Source organism: Barbus barbus, assembly GCF_936440315.1.
Source record: "Barbus barbus genome assembly, chromosome: 26".
Lineage (NCBI taxonomy): Eukaryota > Metazoa > Chordata > Actinopteri > Cypriniformes > Cyprinidae > Barbus > Barbus barbus.
In genome coordinates, this window is record NC_136754.1 from 16,183,172 (window position 1) to 16,207,403 (window position 24,232).

Sequence of the window (24,232 nt, forward strand, 5' to 3'; positions counted from 1 at the left end):
AACTTTTGTCTCGTCAGTCCACAGAGTATTTTCCCAAAAGTCTTGGGGATCATCAAGATGTTTTCTGGCAAAACTGAGACGAGCCTTTATGTTCTTTTTGCTCAGCAGCGGTTTTCGTCTTGAAACTCTGCCATGCAGACCATTTTTGCCCAGTCTCTTTCTTATGGAGGAGTCATGAACACTGACCTTAACTGAGGCAAGTGAGGCCTGCAGTTCTTTAGATGTTGTTGTGGGGTCTTGTGACCTCTTGGATAAGTCATTGCTGCGCTCTTGGGTTAATTTTGGTCAGCCGGCCACTCCTGGGAAGGTTCACCACTGTTCCATGTTTTCACCATTTGTGGATAATGGCTCACTGTGGTTCGCTGGAGTCCCAAAGCTTTAGAAATGGCTTTATAACAATTTCCAGACTGATAGATCTCAATTACTCTCATTTGTTCCTGAATTTCTTTGGATCTCAACATGATGTGTAGCTTGTGAGGATCTTTTGGTCTACTTCACTTTGTCAGGCAGGTCCTACTTAAGTGATTTCTTGATTGCGAACCGGTGTGGCAGTAATCAGGCCTGGGTGTGGCTAGAGAAACTGAACTCTCCTCTTCAGTTTCTCTGGGGGGGGGGGGGGGGGGGGGGGGGGGGGTACAACTACACCACTGTAGCTAACAATGTTAGTTATGTTGCAATGCAATGTTTTCATTATATTTATCATAATCATGAATATACCTCCTATAAAGAATCTAACTTTACTATTATTTTACATATGCAAGGGAACTTTAAATATCAATATTACATAACTTAGAAATATAGCATTACATAATGTTCCTTAAATGTCTATAATGAAAGTTACTATTAAGAATATACAGTATTTTCTGAGACACTAAAATATTAATTATGAAAGTGATGTTTGACTATTAGGCCTAATGTATTGTCTGAAAGGAAGAGATGTATACTAATCAGATGATTAATTATTCATTCATTCATTAGTTTTCTAAAGATCTTCCTCAAATGTCTATATAGAAAATTACCAGGAAATATACTTTGAAAAAACATTGAAAAAAATGGTCAATCGATATTTAGCTCTATTCAACAGCTCGAATCTTCAGATTATGTGATGTTCTCATATTCTCATGTGACTCGCACTAATGATACGACAAGCAGTGTGCTGTTACTTGGGCTAAAGTTGGTAAGATGGCGCCGCGTATGGCTGCTGTGGTGTGGAACGCTCCCGTACTTTTGTTGTTTTTGTTTGTTTGTTCTGTGTTTAGTTATTCTCTTACTGTCAGTTTTACCAGAGACGAATTACTGGACATAAGGCAACACACACCGGACAATTTTTTCCGGTTTTTGATTATTCAGACGCTTTGTTGGATGTTTTGGTCGGAGGGGCAGCGGTCCTAGTCAAACGCGCGCTCAGACGGAAAAGAGGGAAGCGCGCCGGCGCGCTGGTTAAACTCCGCGAACGCGGCTTCCGAACTGCGCTCCCAAGCATTCATCTAGCGAATCTCCGATCCCTTCCTAACAAAATGGATGAACTACTTCTCCTCACCCACACAAATAAGGACTTTTCAAACTCTGCTGCATTGTGCTTCACTGAAACCTGGCTGAGTGAAAACATCCCGGATAACATGCTTCATTTGCCGGGATATCAGCTGTTCAGATCAGACCGCATCACGGAGCTAACGGGGAAAACGAGAGGTGGTGGACTATGTTTCTACATAAATGAAGGTTGGTGTTCAGATGTAACAACTCTGAAGAAGATGTGTTCTCCTAATTTGGAGGCCTTCTTCATAAACTGTAAGCCGTTCTATTCACCCCCGAGAGTTTTCCTCCTTCATTCTCGTGAATGTGTACGTGCCTCCGGACGCGTGCGTGAGCACCGCGATGCAACAGCTGGCCGAACAAATATCTGAAACAGAGCAAAGGTACCCGGACTCTTTTTTAATCATTCTTGGAGATTTTAATAAAGCAAATCTCTCCCGCGAACTGCCAAAATACAGACAGCATGTTACATGTCCCACCAGAGACAGTAATATATTGGATCATTGTTACACAATAATTAAAGATGCATATCACTCTGTCCCACGGGCAGCTCTGGGGCTCTCTGATCACTGTTTGGTTCATCTCATACCGACCTATAGGCAAAAACTCAAATCTTCTAAGCCTGTATTAAGAACTGTTAAGAGATGGACTAATCAAGCAGAGCAAGATTTAAAAGCTTGTTTTGACCTCACTGATTGGAGTGTTTTTGAAGCCGCTGCCACCGATCTGGATGAACTCACAGAGACTGTAACATCATATATCAGTTTCTGTGAGGATATATGCATCCCCACCAGGACATTCTTATCATTCAATAATGATAAACCGTGGTTTACTGGGAAACTCAAACAGCTTCGTCAGGCCAAAGAGGACGCTTACAGAAGTGGGGATAAAATCTTGTATAACCAGGCCAGGAACAGACTAACAAAGGAGATCAGAGTGGCTAAAAAGAACTACTCTGAGAAGTTGAAAAAAGAACTTTCAGCCAACGATCCGGCGTCGGTATGGACTGGTCTGAGGAACATCACCATGTACAAGACACCACCCCCACAGTCTGTGGAGAATCAACAACTGGCTGACGATCTCAATGTGTTTTACTGCAGATTTGAAAAGGCCAGACTGACACCCAACACCCGCTCTGATCTGCACTTCACACATTCACCTTCCCCCCCTGCAACCCCCCTTACTCCATCCCCCACCATTCTACCTGCGTTTAAAGTCTGTGTAGAGGATGTGAACCGGGTCTTCAGAAAACAGAAATCTAGGAAAGCTTCAGGACCAGACGGTATTTCACCTGCCTGTCTAAAAGTCTGTGCTGACCAATTGGCCCCCATCTTTACACAAATCTTCAACAGATCTCTGGAGCTGTGTGAAGTTCCCTGCTGCTTCAAACGCTCCACCATCATTCCCGTCCCCAAAAAGCCCAAAATCACTGGACTTAATGACTGCAGACCTGTCGCACTCACGTCTGTGGTCATGAAGTCACTTGAGAGACTGGTCCTGGCCTACCTGAAGGACATCACTAGACCCTTGCTGGATCCTCTTCAGTTTGCCTATAGAGCAAACAGGTCTGTGGATGACGCTGTCAATATGGGACTGCATTACATCCTGCAACACCTCGACAAACCTGGGAATTATGCAAGGATCTTATTTGTGGACTTCAGCTCGGCCTTCAATACCATCATACCTGACCTTCTCTCAGACAAACTGAGACAGCTCTCTGTGCCCTCCTCCATCTGTCAGTGGATCACCAGCTTCCTGACAGACAGGCAGCAGCTAGTGAGGCTGGGCAAACTCACATCCAGGACTCTCACCATCAGCACTGGCGCCCCTCAGGGTTGCGTTCTCTCCCCACTGCTCTTCTCCCTCTACACGAATGACTGCACATCAAAGGACCCCTCTGTCAAGCTCCTGAAGTTTGCGGACGACACTACAGTCATAGGCCTCATCAAGGGCGGTGACGAGTCTGCTTACAGACAGGAAGTTGAGCAGCTGGCTGTCTGGTGCAGTCTTAACAACCTGGAGCTGAACACGCTCAAAACTGTGGAGATGATAGTGGACTTCAGGAGAAACCCCCCTGCTCTCCCCCCACTCACCATCATGAACAGCACTGTGACTTCAGTAGAGTCATTCAGATTCCTGGGAACCACCATCTCTCAGGACCTGAAGTGGGACAATCACATTGACTCTATTGCGAAAAAGGCCCAGCAGAGGCTGTATTTCCTCCGCCAGCTAAGGAAGTTCAACCTGCCTCAGGAGCTGCTGAAACAGTTCTACTCTGCAATCATCGAGTCTGTCCTATATTCTTCTATAACTGTTTGGTTTGGTTCAGCTACCAAAACAGACATCAGAAGACTACAACGGACAGTTAGAACTGCTGAGAGGATTATCGGTGCCCCTCTGCCCAGCCTCCAAGAACTTTACACCTCCAGAGTGAGGAAAAGGGCTAAGAAAGTTACTCTGGACCCCTCACACCCAGCTCACTCTCTCTTTATACTGTTGCCCTCTGGCCGGCGCTACAGATCACTGAGCAGCAGAACAGCCAGACACAAGAACAGTTTTTTCCCCCAGGCCGTATCCCACCTGAACAACACATAACACACCCCGGTACTGTACATCTGTAAATAACTCAAACCTTCATCTGTACATAGGACACATGCACATTCACAGTTCTGTCTATGGTCATGTCTCTTTTCTGTATATTTTTATTTTTATTACTATTGTTATTCTTAATTATTGTATATTCTCTTCATTAGTGTTCTTTATCACCTTAATTATATGTTGTCTGCACTATGTTTGTACTTTCTGTACTGGAAGCTCATAACACCAAGACAAATTCCTTGTGTGTGCAAACACACTTGGCAATAAAGCTCTTTCTGATTCTGATTCTTCTGATTACTACATACACACTCAGAGACCACTGAATCATGTCAGTGACGTTGTGTGGGAGAGACCTGCCCACAAACTCACACGCCTGGCCTTGGGACGATCGAGATCATGTCATGCTCAACAGTGTATGTGATCACTTCCTGTCATTTGATCCAGGGCTAGTACTGCAGTAAGAATGTTGGAGTGACTCACTCTCCGACTAGACACTTGCTCCTCTCGTGCCAGCTCATCTCCACCTCCCCGAGGCAGTGCAGGCATCTGCCTCACCTCGCTCCTCTTTATGCTCTTTCTTCTCTCTGTGTGGCTGAAAGAAAGACAAAGACATCACAGTTCAAGACAGAAAAAAGAAGAATTGAAAAAGCAAAGAGTTTGTGGATTTTTAATCATGAGAACCCGAGTGGTGAATTCTTACGATTTAACTTAAAATGTGAGGCAATTTATCTGAGAAACCTGGGATTTAATTAAATTTCACCAAATTAAACTGGAAACTTTCGATTTTTTTTAGATGCCATATTAAAAGGTGCCACCCGCAATGTTCAGAAGTTTCCCTCAACTGGCAACCCAGGTTTTCAAAATACTGTTGGTTAAATTGGCAGTGAGCAGAATCATAAAGACCAAAACAAGCTTTTTTTTTGGAAGAAGCTAGAATGTGAACTTAGCATGTTTCCTAAATATCTGCAAACACATTATTGTATTTTTTGCAAGTACAGTCAAAAAAAACAAACAATCAGTACACATACCGAAATAAATATAATTTAAAAGACACAAAGAAATAGTATTTGATGCAAAATCAAATACAAAAAACTTTTGTATTAATTTATTTGAAATCATTAATTTATTGTAAAATTGAATCCATGAAAAAGCTGAATTTTCAGCAGTCATTACTCCAGTCTTTCAGAAATCCTTCTAATATGCTGATTTGGTGCTTAAGAAAAATGTCATTTCTTATTATTATAAATGTTGAAAACGGTTGTGCTGCTTAACATTTTTGTAGAAACTCAAAAGACTCATTAATTTGTGTAACTGTATGATGATAACACACAGTAAAAAAAAAAAGCAAAAATATTCATTTTAATTTCACAATGTACTACACTAAATTAATACATTTGAATTACTTAATGTATTTAATACATCAAGCCACTTTTATTTGATGAATAAAGTGTCACTGTATACTAATAACATTCTGTGAAATCTGTATGGGCTTCCAGCTGTTTCGAACAGATAGTTATTTTCTTTTTTCACACTTTAAAACACTTGTTTCTGCTTTTTATGTTGTCTGGTGAGCATGAAGTATTTACAGTATAAATGTGATGCAATCACATGTATTTCCAAGTGGTTTGTGTGAACATAATATAAAATGTTTTGTATTTAGTGCCATGATCGACTCTATACCAGGTGTAAAAGATCATGGAGTAAGTTTATCTGTAGGGCAGGGGTCTGACCTTCGGGTGGGCAGTGGGATCCTCATGAGGGTCTTGTATCGTAGAAGCTCTCTGTGCAGCTCCATGAAGTGCTTCTCTTTTCTCTTGACTATCCAGGTGAAGTTCCCGTGTTTGAGCTCTATCTTAAACACGGCTGACATTGCCTGTGAACACAGCAGTGATGTGAGGTCTGTGACATCTTTCCAAAATTGCTTTTAGCTAGCATGTGCTTCACAGACCTTGGACACGCTCCTGTGTTTGGACATGTTGAAGCGGTCTGGGGCCCTGGTGAAGCGTTCCACATCGAGGATCTTGGCAGTGATAGGGGCAGCGGTAAGATAGACCTGCGCTTCTGTCTCTTTAAAGCCAACTGTCCTGTACACAGCAGAGAATGGGATACGGGATACTCCTGTAAGAAAAGACAGGGCGGACTGAGGAATGCCTGTGGCGAATGTGAGCTCTAGTGTGTGTGTGCTGAATGCTTGTTTGTGACATGCTGCATCATGTTACTCAGTTGTCACATTACTCCTTTTAACACACATCCCATATAGTCCAGATGTCTGATTAGACAGACCTGCTTTCACTTCCTCTCTGAAAAATTACTGGTAAAATAAATCCTGTTCCTCAAGTCTAACTTGTATTCAGTCATTTTGAAATTAGAAGAGCCACCTTTATTTAAACAGTGCTTTATACAATACAGATTGCTTCAAAGAAGCTTCACGGTAATAAACAGGAAAATAACAGAATCAATGACGCCAACTTCATCAAAAATGAGACAAGCACCTCTAAAAAGACAATACTACTAAAACAAATGAATGTTTCGGATCTGATGTTATTAATAATCACTTACCTGAAGGGTTGAACTCACAGTCCACCTCTTCAGGTTCATCCTCAGCATCTGAGAAGCCCAGCTCCCTGGTGTCCAGGTTCTCCACCGTGTCACTCATGTCTGCTTTTATCAGATCGAGTTACTTCTTATGGACTCAAAGCATATTTAGCACTCTTCAGCCTGAAGGTCCAGCATTGCCTGTTTGAACACACAAAAACGTACATCGAGTCAATACCCTAAAGCAATGGTTCTCAACTACTAGTATGAAAAAAAACAAAAAACAATACTAAATACACCCAAATTAAAATGTAATTAAATGATCGCAATTTGACATAATTAGAAGAGCAAACTAAATCTGTTTAGCAGCTTTTAAAAAAGAAAGAAGAAAAGTTTTAGCTCAGACTCATCAGTGACTCGGCAGAAGCTATTAAAATTAGGTAGATTCCATCATAGACAGGCTGCGTGACATGCACTCATGCTTGAAAATCATGAATATTAAATACTGGTTCACTTGCAATGAGGATAAAGTTGAATTGTGCAATTAACAATTGGCTGGCAAGAGCATAAAATACTGAAATTCAATTTTGTATGATAAACAAGTCTAGTGCTGTGTTGTGTCACCACTTGACGTCTAATTTAAATTCTGAGTCCTACAGCAAAACCAGCTCTAATCTAATTAGCTTTTGAATTAGATTGTCTTTTTCATATTCTTTTTCATTCAGAAATTAACGTGTGCCATGTTTGCATTGTACTTGGAACATTTGTGCAGCATCATAAATCAAATATCCTTTAGTTTTAGAAAGCTTTTATAATTATATATATAAGTGCTATCAAACGATTAATCGCGGTTAATCTCATTCAAAATAAGTTTGTGTACATAATGTGTGTGTACGGTGTATATTTATTTTGTATAAATACACACACACGCATATTTATGAAAAATATGTTATGCTTATATATTAAATATATTTATATATTATATAATTTATATGAATAAAATACGTAAATATTTCCAAAGTACAGTTGAAGTCAAAAATTTACATAAACCTTTCAGAATCTGGATCGTTCAGGTAACAACACAGTATTCAGAATCAAGTATATGTAAACTTTTGAACGGGGTCATTTTTATAAATTCAACTATTATTTTCTCTTGCGGACTATATGTAAACATCTTTTATGTGAAATATCTTATTCAGGTCAGTACTAAATCAACAATAACATGCATTATATGATCCCTCTTATTTTGGTAAAAATTAACATTTTGCAGATTCTGAAAGGTGTACGTAAAGTTTTGACTTCAACTGTATATGCTGTATGTGTGTGTCTTTTGACAGCACGCACGCACGCACGCACGCACGCACGCACGCACACACACACTATAAGGACAAAAGTGTTGGGACACCCCCTTCTTTAGAACAGAAAAAGGCACTAACAAAACTGTGGCAACAAAGATGGAAACATAATTCATGTATTTAAAAATTGTATTTCCATCTCTGTTGCAACAGTTTTGGACGCGTCTAAGATTACAGTACCCTTATGTATATTGGTGTTTGATGATAAGTTTGTGTGTGTGTATATTCACATGTATGGGTATCATTTCACATGTATGGGTTGAGCAGGGCACAAATGCGGGGATAATTGTAACAAACACATTCTATAGTGGGGAGCATAGCATTAGCACTAGTCAGTCTTGTTAGTTTTTTTTGGGGGGGGGGGGGGGGGGGGGGGGTCAGATTTTGGTTTTATCAACTAGCTAGTCAAATGTGTTCATTAAACTTTAATCATTACTGTTTGCTATGGCGATATGACAATATAAATGTCGGCGATGATATAAAGTGTAAATCGATTTAACTTTTTCTATATCGTTTATATATCGTCGTGGTGTGTAAATATATCTGTGGAGCTTTTAGTGGGCAGGAGCTATTGACAAGTCAGATCAATAAATAAACATGGATAAATGAGTAATAAGCAGCTTTCTGTGTGTGTGTATCCCAAGACAAAGATAACTAATAATAAAGAAAACTTTTTTTTTTAAATTGTTCTAAGGGCATACTTACACTAGGCACAGCTGCCTTGTACTAAAGCCCAAGCGCGATTGTCCTTTCGCTAACAGACAGATAATCACATGATTATTACAGAAGCAGCTGAGGTTAATGGTGGAATTTGCAGCTTTACACGCAAACTACAATACCGGTTCATCAAAAAGATGAGAACCAGACCCATTCTAAATCTAAATGAAAAGTAAAAAATGTAATTAATTGAAAAGTGTGATATCCAAGTAGATAAAGATTTTTGGTGTCATAATGATAACAATAGTGCATACAAAAATACTATATTAAAGGTGGGGTTATTGCCAATGTTGATACTTGAAATCATCAAAACAAACACGCCCCTAGCCTTATAGGGTCTCGCCCCTATTTTGATAGCTCCGCCCCACACATACGTAACCTATGCAACCCATGCAACGATTAGTTCTGTGAAACAAAGCAAAACCAATGTTACAATGGATGCTGCGCTGCGCGGCGCGACAAATCCCCGACAGAAAACTGCTGCCGCGTTCTGTTTATGACGTGCTGACACAAATTTCAAATTATTTTCAACAGTCGCTTTATCGCATCCAGTATAGGCAAACTTTAGCTGATGCGGAACGGCGCGTCCGTTGTAGACACGGTGTTACATACCTATCCAGAAGAAAAAGCAACCTTGGCGCCCGATCGCAGGCCTTCCATTCTTTGAGTTCTCTCCAGCGCTAGAAAGCTGATCCGATATTTACACGGGTCCTACTTTTCATTCCGCAGACGTTTTCCGCTTTTGTTTTTTATCCACCATCTCTTTCTGGCACTCGGCTCGTCTGTTCACTGAATGCTCTCTCCTCCACATCATGAGTAGACACGGCCCTTACTACATGCTTGTTTTGGTACTCGGCCCCGACTCAGTTTTGTAATGCATTTTTGAAAAATTACATACCCCACCTTTAACTGTTCCATGCTCCAGCGCGTTTAGTGGTCACACTATGCGTACCGCACCTGAGCCATCTCTTCATGTAGGCCTAGACATGGTTAAACGAACCGCACTGGACACAGTACAGAGCAGACACACTTGTGAAATGAACTGGACTTTGGGGGTCAATCGTGCTCAAGCACGGATCAGATCCCCTAGTGTGAGTACATCCTAAATCTAAGTGAATAAAAAGATAGCACACCACAACTATAACCATAACAGCACAAAAAAAATAAAATGATAAAAACATTGACAGCCAATCGGAATAATTTCTGCTTTAAAGAGCTTGAGCATTTAGTGACAGATGACACAACTGCATTGTATACTTAGAATACACTAACATAGTTACCTTTATAATTATCATTCTAGGTGTAAACAGGCCTTACTTGTAACAGTGTTACTTCACTGGATGGCCAATTTCAAATGGATTGTGTATTTTCAAAATACAAAATACTGTAATTGTATTTAAAAACATTTTCCCACATAGTATTTTGTATTTGTATTTAAATACATTTTTCCACACAGTATTTTGTATTTGTATTTAAATACATTTTTCCACACAGTATTTTGTATTTGTATTTAAATACATTTTTCCACACAGTATTTAGTATTTTTATTTTAAATACATTTTGATGTATTTGTGCCCATCTCTGATGCATAACAGAATTGACAAAATTTCTTATTATTTTCTTGCCATATCATCACTATATAAGTTAAAAAATCTTTTGAAGATATAGCTGAACATTTATTTAACATCGCAAAAGTACATTTCTGGCTGAAGTAAACTTGTCATTTCGTTTTTTATTGTTTATTTAAAATGAGACATCTGTTTATTATTTTTTACAATTATTTTAATCTCCAAACTGTTTGAGATAATTCTGCTTCGCTTCTTATGCTTTGCTAAAAAAAAAAAGAAAAAAAAAAAAAGAAAAAAGTGTTAGGTTAAGGCATTTTCTGTACTTTAAATCCGCAATGAGTTTAGCAATACTCGCAGTGCGGATTGCAGTTCATTGCCGCACCGGAGTGAGCGCATTTCGAGGTTTTATGGACATATTTCATAGACTCATTAACATCTGTAAATGAAGTAATTAAAACGTAAATATTAGTAGTGAAATTTTGCAGTGGTACTATAAAATAAAATGGATATTTTTCTTAAATACTTAATTTCTGCCATATTATGCTTTTAATTCTGATTAAGCTTATTGTAATGTCAATCGTTTTTTGATCTCAAATATTTTGGTGGGTCTTGAAATAGATCATACTTGTCTAGGTGGGTTGTGGAATGGAAAAGTTTGGGAACCCCTGGTTTATTCCATTTCACTGCGTCTCATGTTTTTAAATGCAATCTGTGCGCTTCGCCTATTTGAATTAAGATACAAATAATTTATACAATTTACAAAATTATATTTGATTTATACATGTTCATTTAGACGTTGTGCACGTTTTTTATAGACTGTAATTTTAATTGCATTAAACAATTTAATGCGCTGCATTATTTTGCTCATTGCACCCTCATGTAGCTATTTAATCTGCATAAAACATAAGAAAGGAGATGTTTGTTTAAATTTTATTTGTGTTTGACTGTTAAAACAAAAATGATTTGTTGTTTGTCTTAAATTGGGTAAATTAAAAATACAAAGGTTGAATTTTTAAAAAAAAATTCTATTGCTCTGTGTTTTAAAAAAGGTTATAAAAAAATTTCAATAATTATCGATACCGAACTATATGAAACATTATATCGCTGATAAATTTTTTAGCTATATCGCCTAGCCCTAAGCCTAGGCTTACCAAAATTACTCCAAGAGCGCAACGACAACTCATCCAGGAGGTCATAAAAGAACCCAGAACAACATCTAAAGAACTGCAGGCCTCACGTGCCTCACTTAAGGTCAGCGTTCATGATTCAATAATAAGAAAGAGACTGAGCAAAAACAGCATCCATGGGAGAGTTCCAAGGCAAAAGCCACTGCTGACCAAACAGAAAACAAAGGCTCGTCTCACATTTACTCGTCAAAAAATATATTGACTATCCCCAAGACTTTTGGGCAAATATTCTGTGGACTGATGCAACAAAAGTTTAACTTTTTGGAAAGTGTGTGTCCCGTTACATTTGGCGTAAAACCAACACAGCATTTCATAAAAAGAACATCATACCAACAGTCAAACATGGTGGTGGTAGTGTGATGGTCTGGTGCTGCTTTGCAGCTTTAGGACCTGGATAAATTGCCATAATTGACGGAACCATGAATTCTGCACTCTATCAGAAATTCCTGAAGGAGAATGTCCGGTCGTCAGTTTGTGACCCCAAGCTCAAGCGCACTTGGGTTATTGCAGCAGGACAATGACCCCAAACACACCAGCAAGTCCACCTCTGAATGGCTCAAGAAAAACTAAATTAAGGTTTTGGAGTGGCCAAGTCAAAGTCAGGATATATATATTATATATAGCCTATTTTAAAGAAATTAATACCATTATTCAGTGAATGCATTAAAAGGATCAACAAGTAACAGTTAAGTATTTTACATGGTTACAAAAAAAATGTATCTTTCAAATAAATGCTGTTTTTTTTACTTTCTATTTATAAAGGAATCTTGACCAAAAAAAAAAAGTTTCCCAAAAAATATTAAGCAGCACAATTTAGATCAATAAAAACAATAATAACAATAATGAACATTTCTTGAGCACCAAATCAAGGATCATGTGACAATGAAGACTGGAGTAATGGCTGCTGAAAATTCATCACAGCAATAAGTTTCATTTTAAAATACAACCCGATTTCTGGAAATGTTGGGACGTTTTTTAAATTTGAATAAAATGAAAACTAAAAAAAAACTTTCAAAATCACATGAGCCAATATTTTATTCACAATAGAACAGAGAACAAATGTTTAAACAGAAAATTTACACTTATCAACTAAATGAGCTCATTTCAAATTTGCCACCTGCTACAGGTCTCAAAAAAGTTGGTACGGGGGCAACAAAGGACTGAAAAAGCAAGCAATTTTGACAAGATTGAGCTGGGAGAACATCTAGCAACTAATTAAGTTAATTGACATAAGGTCTGTAACATGATTAGCTATAAAGGTAGGGCTGTGCAATTAAATCGAAGTCGATTATCATGCGCATCTCGTCAATAAAGCCGATTCAGTGATTGGCAGTAAATCGCCATCACCTGCTTTCAAATGGAGCGGGAATTACTACAGAGCCGTACTTCACGGACAAGATAGGCAATATCGCGTTCGTAATCGCAGACAAATCGCCTTCGATTATGAACACGAAATTGCCTAGCTTGTCAGTGAATTACGGTTCTGTGCAGTAATTCCTGCTCAATTTGAAAGTAATTAACTACTAATCGAGAAACCGGTTTTACTGACTAGATGCGCATGATAATAGAATTCGATTAATTGCACAGCCCTAATAAAAGGGATGTCTTAGAGAGGCAGAGTCTCTCAGAAGTAAAGATGGGCAGAGGCTTTCCAATCTGTGAAAGAGTGCGTAAAAAGATTGTGGAATACTTTAAAAACAACGTTCCTCAACATCAGATTGCAAAGGCTTTGCAAATCTCATCATCTACAGTGCATAACGTCATCAAAAGATTCAGAGAAACTGGAGAAATCTCTGTGTGCGTAAGGGACTAGGCCGAAGACCTTTGTTGGATGCCCGTGGTCTTTGGGCCCTCAAACAACACTTCATCACTCATCGGCATGATTCTGTCATTGACATTACTAAAAGGGCCCAGGAATACTTCCAGAAACCACTGTCGGTGAACACAATCTTCCGTGCCATCTGCAGATGCCAACTAAAGTTCTATTGTGCAAAAAGGAAGCCATATGTGAATATGGTCCAGAAGCGCCGTTGTGTCCTGTGGGACAAGGCTCATTTAAAATGGACTGTTTCAAAATGGAAAAGTGTTCTATGGTTAGACGAATCCAAATTTGACATTCTTGTTGGAAATCACAGATGCCATGTCCTCCAGGCTAAAGAGGAGAGAGACCTTCCAGCGTGTAATCAGCATTCAATTCAAAAGCCAGCATCTCTGATGGTATGGGGGTGCATAAGTGCATATGGTATGGGCAGCCTGCATGTTTTGGAAGGCACTATGAATGCTGAAAGGTATATAAAGGTTTTAGAGCAACATACACTCCTCTCCAGATGACGTCTAGTTCAGCAGGATTTCCTCTTTTAGTCAGGCCAAAAGTCTGAGGTCAAATGTCTTCTACTGTGGAGCATGGAATCCCTCCAATCAATATTAAACTAATAATACACACAAGATCACATCAGTATCATTCCCTCATTTAAAAAAGCTATTAAAAAAAGAGATCACATCTGGTTTTCTTCAATATTTTTGAGAGAAAATCCAAGAAAATTCCCTAAAGCTCAAAACAGCACCAGAATCACGCTGAGAATTGCTTTCACAGAAATGCAAAATCCAAGAAGCTGTTCATTGTTCATGCCTTCACACTATTCCTCTATAATTAATTTGTCGGTTAGTGGCATGATCGAAAGGATATGGGTCGAAAGGAAAGGTAAATGACAAGACTGGTGACCCATCTGAAACAATAAATAGAGGTAGATTATAAAGAGGGAGGTGAGATGATACCACAACAGAGAAATCACATAAGCCACTGAAGCCCTTAAACATACTTAAAAATCATCACCAACACATTTAATTATGGATGTGCAGCAGAATGGAGGAGTGCCTTAATAGCTTGATAATCACAGATGTGGGTTTTAAGTCTAAAGTAAAATGTTTCACACAGTATGTGGAGGAAACCATACAAAGCAACAGGACATAAGGTACAACGGAAAAAGAAAGAATGACCGTGGAAGAGATGAAACTGAGCAGCTGAGTCACCAATTGTTACCAACACAACACAATTCACACTGCCACAAGTTAAACTAAAATGTGACCACCAACTCCATTCTCAAGCCTTTCACACAACATAAAGTGGACATTTGTGCTGTTAAAACAACAATTTCATTATTAGAGCAAATAAGAAAAAACACAGAGGGCTGCTTTCTTGATTTCTCTCATAAAGAGTCTAGTTGCTTTCCTTTAGACTGCAGTAATTTTGCTGCCAAGTGCATGTTTGCTCTATAACTACCCCACAAAACCTTCTATTAAACATAATGGAACATTTTCTCCTCCCATTGGCTGGTTGCAGTGGGCTGCAGTGTGTAGATACTGGCTGATCTATTCAGTCTGATCGCTTAATGACCATTTAAAATGTGTGAACGAGGAATAATGTGTGCTAGAGAGAAGCTAAAATGTTTGAACTTCCCATATTACGTAAGCCAAGTCTAACGGTGAGGTGTGGCTCTTTGGCAACTCTACAATCTGAACTCGATATGACATCACCTTTTCCAGTCCAGCTACCTTTGGAAGCCTCTGCTTAACTCAGAGAAACAAACTTAGTCCTTCAATTGTAGGAGACTGAAAGTCACTAAATCTTTCACAAACAAAGAGGCTGGTATGTTTAAAAACATCTCACAATATTTACATCATTGTTCACCAGAGATATCAATCTGGACATTCTTTTTTCTCAAAGTCAACATGAAATTTGAATTCTGTTTTCCTTGCTTAATGTTCCTAGTCTTCTGATCACTGCATACTGTTCCAAAGAGAAAATATAATGACTTGCCTTTTCCACTGATATCACCACTCGGGTTATATAAAATAGTCAAAGACAGAAAGGGGTTTTTGAGCATCAAAACAATACAAATTTAATATAGTTGTAAATTTATTTCCCCCCACACACACACACATTAGGATGTATCCTGTTCAATTTTATTTTCTCCTGAGCAGAAAATAATTACATTATTATCATACATTCTTACGAAGATTTGCAGAAGACACCCATTAAAATGTAATTTAGTGTAACAATAGTTCATAACAATAGTTCAATAGCTCATAATAGTTCAGAAAGAATCATTAGGCGACATTAAAAAAAAAAAAACTGTATTTAAGGATCATAGTGCACAAGTGCAGCCACCAAAAACTAATAAACATAAATTTTTGATCTTTGTCACTACCCTTAAAATAACTAGGTTTTACCCATTTGCATTATTAATTTAAAACATAATAAAATTTAGTGGTCGTCACTTTTTATTTTATTTTACATATTTTAATAAGCACAGGTCAGATTAAGATTTTTTTTTCATTTTTACCTATATACACAGACAGGTCCTTCTCCAAAAATTAGCATATTGTGATAAAGTTCATTATTTTCTGTAATGTACTGATAAACATTAGACTTTCATATATTTTAGATTCATTACAACACAACTGAAGTAGTTCAAGCCTTTTATTGTTTTAATATTGATGATTTTGGCATACAGCTCATGAAAACCCAAAATTCCTATCTCAAAAAATTAGCATATTTCATCCGACCAATAAAAGAAGTGTTTTTAATACAAAAAAAAGTCAACCTTCAAATAATTATGTTCAGTTATGCACTCAATACTTGGTCGGGAATCCTTTTGCAGAAATGACTGCTTCAATGCGGCGTGGCATGGAGGCAATCACTGCTGAGGTGTTATGGAGGCCCAGGATGCTTCGATAGCGGCCTTAAGCTCATCCAGAGTGTTGGGTCTTGCGTCTCTCAACTTTCTCTTCACAATATCCCACAGATTCTCTATGGGGTTCAGGTCAGGAGAGTTGGCAGGCCAATTGAGCACAATAATACCATGGTCAGTAAACCATTTACCAGTGGTTTTGGCACTGTGAGCAGGTGCCAGGTCGTGCTGAAAAATGAAATCTTCATCTCCATAAAGCTTTTCAGCAGATGGAAGCATGAAGTGCTCCAAAATCTCCTGATAGCTAGCTGCATTGACCCTGCCCTTGATAAAACACAGTGGACCAACACCAGCATCACTGACTGTGGGTACTTGACACTGGACTTCAGGCATTTTGGCATTTCCCTCTCCCCAGTCTTCCTCCAGACTCTGGCACCTTGATTTCCGAATGACATGCAAAATTTGCTTTCATCCGAAAAAAATACTTTGGACCACTGAGCAACAGTCCAGTGCTGCTTCTCTGTAGCCCAGGTCAGGCGCTTCTGCCGCTGTTTCTGGTTCAAAAGTGGCTTGACCTGGGGAATGCGGCACCTGTAGCCCATTTCCTGCACACGCCTGTACACGGTGGCTCTGGATGTTTCTACTCCAGACTCAGTCCACTGCTTCCGCAGGTCCCCCAAGGTCTGGAATCGGTCCTTCTCCACAATCTTCCTCAGGGTCCGGTCACCTCTTCTCGTTGTGATGCGTTTTCTGCCACACTTTTTCCTTCCCACAGACTTCCCACTGAGGTGCCTTGATACAGCACTCTGGGAACAGCCTATTCGTTCAGAAATTTCTTTCTGTGTCTTACCCTCTTGCTTGAGGGTGTCAATGATGGCCTTCTGGACAGCAGTCAGGTCGGCAGTCTTACCCATGATTGCGGTTTTGAGTAATGAACCAGGCTGGGAGTTTTTAAAAGCCTCAGGAATCTTTTGCAGGTGTTTAGAGTTAATTAGTTGATTCAGATGATTAGGTTAATAGCTCGTTTAGAGAACCTTTTCATGATATGCTAATTTTTTGAGATAGGAATTTTGGGTTTTCATGAGCTGTATGCCAAAATCATCAATATTAAAACAATAAAAGGCTTGAACTACTTCACTTGTGTTGTAATGAATCTAAAATATATGAAAGTCTAATGTTTATCAGTACATTACAGAAAATAATGAACTTTATCACAATATGCTAATTTTTTGAGAAGGACCTGTATGTATGTATGTATGCATGCATGTATGTATGTATGTATGTATATATATATATATATATATATTATACACACACACACAGGGTACGGAAAGTATTCAGACCCCCTTAAATGTTTCCCTCTTTGTTATATTGCAGCCATTTGCTAAAATCATTTAAGTAAAAAATTTTTCCCTCATTAATGTACACACAGCACACCATATTGACAGAAAAACATAGAATTGTTGACATTTTTGCAGATTTATTAAAAAAGAAAAACTGAAATATCACATGGTCCTAAATATTCAGACCCTTTGCTGTGACACTCATATATTTAACTCAGGTGCTGACCATTTCTTCTGATCATCCTTGAGATGGTTCTACACCTTCATTTGAGTCCAGCTGCGTTTGATTATACTGACTGGACTTGATTAGGAAAGCCACACACCTGTCTATATAAGACCTTACAGCTCACAGTGCATGTCAGAGCAAATGAGAATCACGAGGTCAAAGGAACTGCCTGAAGAGCTCAGAGACAGAATTGTGGCAAGGCACAGATCTGGCCAAGGTTACAAAAAAAATTCTGCTGCACTTAAGGTGGGGTGGTGATGGCGCAGTGGATAAGACATGCCTTTGGTGTGAGAGACCCGGGTTCGAATCCACTGTGAGACACCAATGTGTCCCTGAGCAAGACACTTAACCCCCTAGTTGCTCCAGAGGCGTGCGACCTCTGACACATATAGCAATTGTAAGTCGCTTTGGATAAAAGCGTCAGCTAAATTAATAAATGTAAAGTTCCTAAGAGCACAGTGGCCTCCATAATCCTTAAATGGATGATGTTTGGGACGACCAGAACCCTTCTTAGAGCTGGCCGTCCGGCCAAACTGAGCTATCAGGGGAGAAGAGCCTTGGTGAGAGAGGTAAAGAAGAACCCAAAGATCACTGTGGCTGAGCTCCAGAGATGCAGTCGGGAGTTGGGAGAAAGTTGTAGAAAGTCAACCATCACGGCAGCCCTCCACCAGTCGGGGCTTTATGGCAGAGTGGCCCGACGGAAGCCTCTCCTCAGTCCAAGACACAAAAAAAACACCTGAAGGACTCCAAGATAGTGAGAAATAAGATTCTCTGGTCTGATGAGACCAAGATATAACTTTTTGGCCTTAATTCTAAGCGGTATGTGTGGCACTGCTCATCAAAAACCAGGCACTGCTCATCACCTGTCCCTCGGTTGCAATCGAGGGAAAGATGAATGCGGCCAAGTGCAGGGATATCCTGGACGAAAACCTTCTCCAGAGTGCTCAGGACCTCAGACTGGGCCGAAGGTTTACCTTCCAACAAGACAATTACCCTAAGCACACAGCTAAAATAACGAAGGAGTGGCTTCACAACAACTCCGTGACTATTCTTTAATGGCCCAGACTTAAACCCAATTGAGCATCTCTAGACCTAAAAATGGCTGTCCACCAACGTTTACCATCCAACCTGACAGAACTGGAGAGGATCTGCAAGGAGAAATGGCAGAGGATCCCCAAATCAGGTGTGAAAAACTTGTTGCATCTTTGACAAAAAGACTCATGGCTGTATTAGATCAAAAGGGTGCTTCTACTAAATACTGAGCAAAGGGTCTGAATACTTAGGACCATGTGATATTTCAGTTTTTCTTTTTTAATAAATTTGCAAAAATGTCAACAATTCTGTGTTTTTCTGTCAATATGGGGTGCTGTGTGTACATTAATGAGGAAAAAAAATGAACTTAAATGATTTTAGCAAATGGCTGCAATATAACAGAGTGAAAAATTGAAGGGGGTCTGAATACTTTCCGCACCCACTGTGTGTGTGTGTGTGTGTGTGTGTGTGTGTGTGTGTGTGTGTGTGTGTGTGTATGTATGCATGTATGTATGTATGTATGTACGTACGTACGTACGTACATATATATATATATATATATATATATATAGAGTGAACTGAACTCCAATTGTCTATTCTCCAAATCTAATTGATTCAACTGCAGCCCTGTTTCACTCAGAAACACATCACAGAATGGTAATAAAACGGGTTGGCTTTACTTCATTGTCTCTGGTGGCCGTGTTTACTATAAATATACAGGACAGTCTAGCTAGCTGGTAGTTTAAACAACAGAAGTGGTGGTAGAGAGGTTCCTAATGGAGGGACTCATTCAATCTCTCTGTGTGGGTGAACGCTTATGACTGTGGTATCTCATGCATGTCTCCCACCTGTGCACTGACCTTTACAGCCAGCTTTAAAGAGGTGCACAGGTCAAAGAGAGGCAGTGAATCAGACACGTCAACTATCACACCGTTGGCACAATATTGCATTTTTATGATTCTTAGATATCATCTTGCCCAACCACTACAATCTCAGAATGGACCATTCCTGAGTATTTATTGTTTACTGTTTACATGTGACTTTACAGACAAAGCTCTGTTCTGTGTGCTGTACGGCACACAAAGACAAAGACTAGGCTAATTCCTCATTTAAATGGAAGTGAATCTATTTAGGAAACAAACCAAAATCAAAACACACACCATATCAAAACAGCCAAAATTACAATCATGCTAAGCTCTTATTTAAAACTATGGGAACTACCATTTACTTCTCCGCAGGGAATAGTTTGCCTTCTGGCTTCTTTAGAGGGGTCTGAAAGATTTATCGAGATGATCGCATTGACTAGATGAGCACAAAACTTGAACTGAATTAAATTGGATGATGTCACTGCTGTCTTCTGTAGAGTTGTATCTTACAACATCAACATTGGTATTAAACTGAACTGAATCAACATTGAACTAACTCGAGCTGAAGAACGACACTGTTGCCTTTTGTAGAACTGCTTATAGCTGATTGATTATCTTCACACTGCTATTGATCTGAACTAAACCAGTGAATGGATGGATATTAGCTAAATAAACAAGGGGAGTCTAAACAAGGGGAGTCTGCGTTTAGCTATTATGCGGCCCGCAGTTGGAACCAGCTTCCAGAAGAGATCAGATGTGCTAAAACATTAGCCACATTTAAATCAAGACTCAAAACTCATCTGTTCAACTGTGCATTTGAATGAGCACTGTGCTATATGTCCGAACTGACTGCAATATATTTTATGTATAATCATTTTCTTTAAATTTATTTTAAATCATTTTCTATATCATTTTAAAATTCCTTGTTTTTATTATTCTTATTTCCATGTTTTTATTGATTTTAATGTCTATTTCACTTTCTTTTATGTAAAGCACTTTGAATTACCACTGTGTATGAAATGTGCTATATAAATAAACTTGCCTTGCCTTAAATGACTATTGTCTTTTAGAGCTGCTTTACGGCAGAATCTGAACTGTTTCCATAGCTTTAGTTCCATAATTGATTCTGCTGTATCTCTTTGAAGATACACAATCTATTGCATATAAAGGCGACTTGACTTCAGTTTGTCCATCATTATACAACAATATACAATGTTTGTCCAGCAGTCTCAGAGATGTGTTTGAACTGAAGCAAATTAAAACAAGACTAAAGTCTTGTTAACATATGAACTTTTAGGCTTATTGGTTCTCTGTGTCTTGTCATAAACAAATCTTGATGTACATGATCCAAAGGAGGACAGGCTGTGCAGTGAACTGTAGAAAATAACTGCAGAACTGCAAGACCTTTAAGAGCTCTGTCTGCTAGGCAAAAGCCAAGGTAATATAAACTAATAAACACTATCAACATGTGCCCTCTCTTAAGGCCAATTCACACAGCACAGATAAACGCCAACAAACTCCAACAAACAAGTTGGCTCAATTTGGCTGTTGGATTTAGAATCTTATGAAAAATAACTGTCATGTTCACACTGCCCCAACAGACACTGACCAACTCTATATCTATAAGCATGTTCAGTCGGGTGAAAACAAACTCCAACCAATGCCAACAGGGGTAACACACTGATCCAACAAACTCCAACAGACTAGTTTGTTGGCGTTTGTCTGTGCGGTGTGAATTGGCCTTTATTGTCATTTTCAGAACTTTTGTCTTGATTGCCAGGAATTTTTTTAAAACAAAACAAAAAAAAAATACTTAAAAAGTATTATTGTGTATAGACGATAAGATTTTTATTAGAAAGACAAAATATTGATTAAAAAGTTACTTTTTGCAGTGTACTAATTTCCTTCCTGAACAAACCCGTTCAACATCAGTTCTACTTTGCGTACTAAACTACAGCAATACACAGATAATGAGGGGGAATGAAAAGTTAGTGAGAACGCTGTGGATGGGATATCAGCTGTTGCTTCCTGCCAACAAGTTCCTGCCCATTGTAATTAGTCATGGAGACAAGGCTCAGTGCTTTTGGGAGGAGAAAAAAGATATCATGCAACCATGTACGTTAGAGATTTACAAGAAACTACGTAATGTGTGCTGGGGCATACATGCAAATAAAGAACTGTGGGAATTTTTTTGTATTATTGTTGTTGTAAGACATGAAGCTGTGTGAATGAAACTACTGCAAACTCACTTTAAATATTATCGTAGGTTCATGTTAGTATTATAAACAGAGGACTTATTGAGGCAGCCACCAATAAAAGCAATCCATTCATCTTTAATATTAAGTTGGGTTTCGTAGGTGTCTGGAAAATATAGTCTCCATGTAAGTTTCCAAGAGTCTTTGCCAACCTGTTGTTAAGTTTAGCAGGACTTATTACTACTGTTGAAAAAGCCTGATTTTCACAAAGATTTTCAGAGCAAATGCACTTTGCACCTGAAGCCAATTTATGGCAGGATGTTGTTCAGCAAACAAAACAACACGCACTTGTTCTATCATGTGGCTTTTTAAACGTCTGTCTGTGAGGCGTGTTAGTGATAGCACCAAGTTCCTAGCAGCTCAGGGTCAGAAGTCTCTTGCGTTCTGATTAATAAATGACATGATTAGAGTGTAAGATATAAGAAAACAACACTGAGGGACATTTAAAACACAAGCTAGAAAGCACAATTAGCTAAAGCTGAGAAAGTGTCAGAATAAAGGGTGTACAACATTATTGTTTATTGAAAATTGAGTTAAAATGTAATTTATTCAGTTGTAGTGTACTCTACTCCAGCCCTTGTATACAGCTGAAAAATCAAGAAAGGGATTTTGGAGCCAGAGCAAAACCAAGTTGACTTTCCTCTCTTGTGCACTGGTCACACATTCCACCACGGATACAAAAGCCTCTCACACTTGGGTGAGACAGGAGCCAAGACATATTGGCACCAGAAAGACTTTCACATTTCACAATTACACCCAAACACATACATCCATAACTGTTACTAGAAATGTTCAAGCATTCACTCTCTTTATCTCTGCAAGCTGGGATACAAGTTTGGAACAGAGCAAGAAACAACAAGTTTTACTGACCTGCCTTGGTAGACGTGATTCCCACATGATAAATCAGCTGTTTGACTCCCACAACAATGAAAGACTAACTCAGTTTAGCACCGTTAAAAGAGTCCCTCTCCCTTTCTGTGACTCCAAACGGACTAAACAAGAGGGCAATGGAGAGATCAGTCATAGGCCAATGTGTTTGAAGGGGCGGGGCCTTCTCTGGTTTCTGAAGTGTCAGTCACAGTCGCTCAACCAATCAAGTGCAGCAAGTCACAACTTGCTCCTCCTCTCCTCAGCTGCTATATGCATTTATATTGACTGATATCTCCCCATGGGATAGAAGCAGCACAAGTTAGAAGTTTATAATGGGTCAGTTGTTTATCCCAGATATCAATGAGATTAAACAAAGACCAAATGGAGACTTTTGTTTAAATATCTCGCTTAGATTTTTCTTTTGAGAATATACAGTAACCTCATGTATGTCCCTTCTAGAGTTCTAGAAGAGAGCTCAACAACGTTAGAGTTCTAGAAGAGAGCTCAACAATATATATATATACACACACACACACACACTTCCATTCAACAGTTTGGGGTCTGTATGATTTTTTAAAATGCTTTTCAAATATGATCTATTTTACTATATTGTAAAATGTCATTTATTTCTGCGAAGGAAAAGCTGAATTTTTAGCATCATTACTCCAGTCTTCAGTGTCACATGATCCTTCAGAAATCATTCTAATATGATGATTTGATGCTCAAGAAATATTTCTTCTTATTATTTTTATTATTATCAAGGAATGTTGAAAACAGTTGTGCTTCTTAATAGTTTTGTGGAAACCATAGGACAGGATTTCTTCAAAACAACCTTTTTTAGAACTAGAAAACTTTAGTAACATTGTAAATTTCTTTACATTTTCACTGTCACTTCATCAATGTAAAAGATACAATATATATATATAATTTAAATATATAATATATTTATGTTATTATACACAGTAATAATATATTATATAAATTATTATTTTAAAAATGACTTGATATTAGACAACCAGTATTTTACAGTAACAGCTGTGTAAAGTACTGTTTATATGGTCTCATGCTAGAGCTCTGACATTGCTGCAGCTGCAGGATACTAAAATGACAAGCAACATCTCCAAGATTCAGAGGTGGAAATGTCACACCAACTTATCTCCAGGCTGCTCAGCAGTCAGGGCCATAGTTTACCCTTGGAGCAGTTTGTTCTGCTCTTCAAACAAACTGCAAGCACTTTCCTGAATCCCTTCCTCTCCAACAATCCATCTATTTTCCATGGTGAGGAGAGTTCCACTCCACTGTGTCTAAATGGATTAATCACTGAAGAACAAGAGCAAGACGCCACACTAAAGGACGTCCCAGCGTATCTGACGCTTTGTGGTCAACAACAAAGAAAGAGGAGAATATATACTTCTGAGCACCATAAATCATTTATATTTTCAATTTTCCGCCTTGT

The 24,232-nt window shown here is 38.7% G+C and overlaps 1 protein-coding gene across 1 annotated transcript in view; it reads right to left on the reverse strand.

The window, feature by feature from the left end:
* Positions 1 to 22,900, reverse strand: part of LOC306845527 (phospholipase D1-like) — a 42,716-nt gene extending 19,816 nt beyond the window's left edge. The window contains exons 1-5 of the mRNA XM_079378390.1: positions 22,777 to 22,900; positions 6,691 to 6,867; positions 6,080 to 6,249; positions 5,862 to 6,004; positions 4,612 to 4,723 (exon numbers count right to left, since the gene is read on the reverse strand). Coding sequence (XP_079234516.1) covers positions 4,612 to 4,723; positions 5,862 to 6,004; positions 6,080 to 6,249; positions 6,691 to 6,787 — 522 coding nt within the window. The 5' untranslated portion in view covers positions 6,788 to 6,867; positions 22,777 to 22,900. The remainder of the gene's footprint in view (positions 1 to 4,611; positions 4,724 to 5,861; positions 6,005 to 6,079; positions 6,250 to 6,690; positions 6,868 to 22,776) is intronic.
* Positions 22,901 to 24,232: the final 1,332 nt, after the last annotated feature.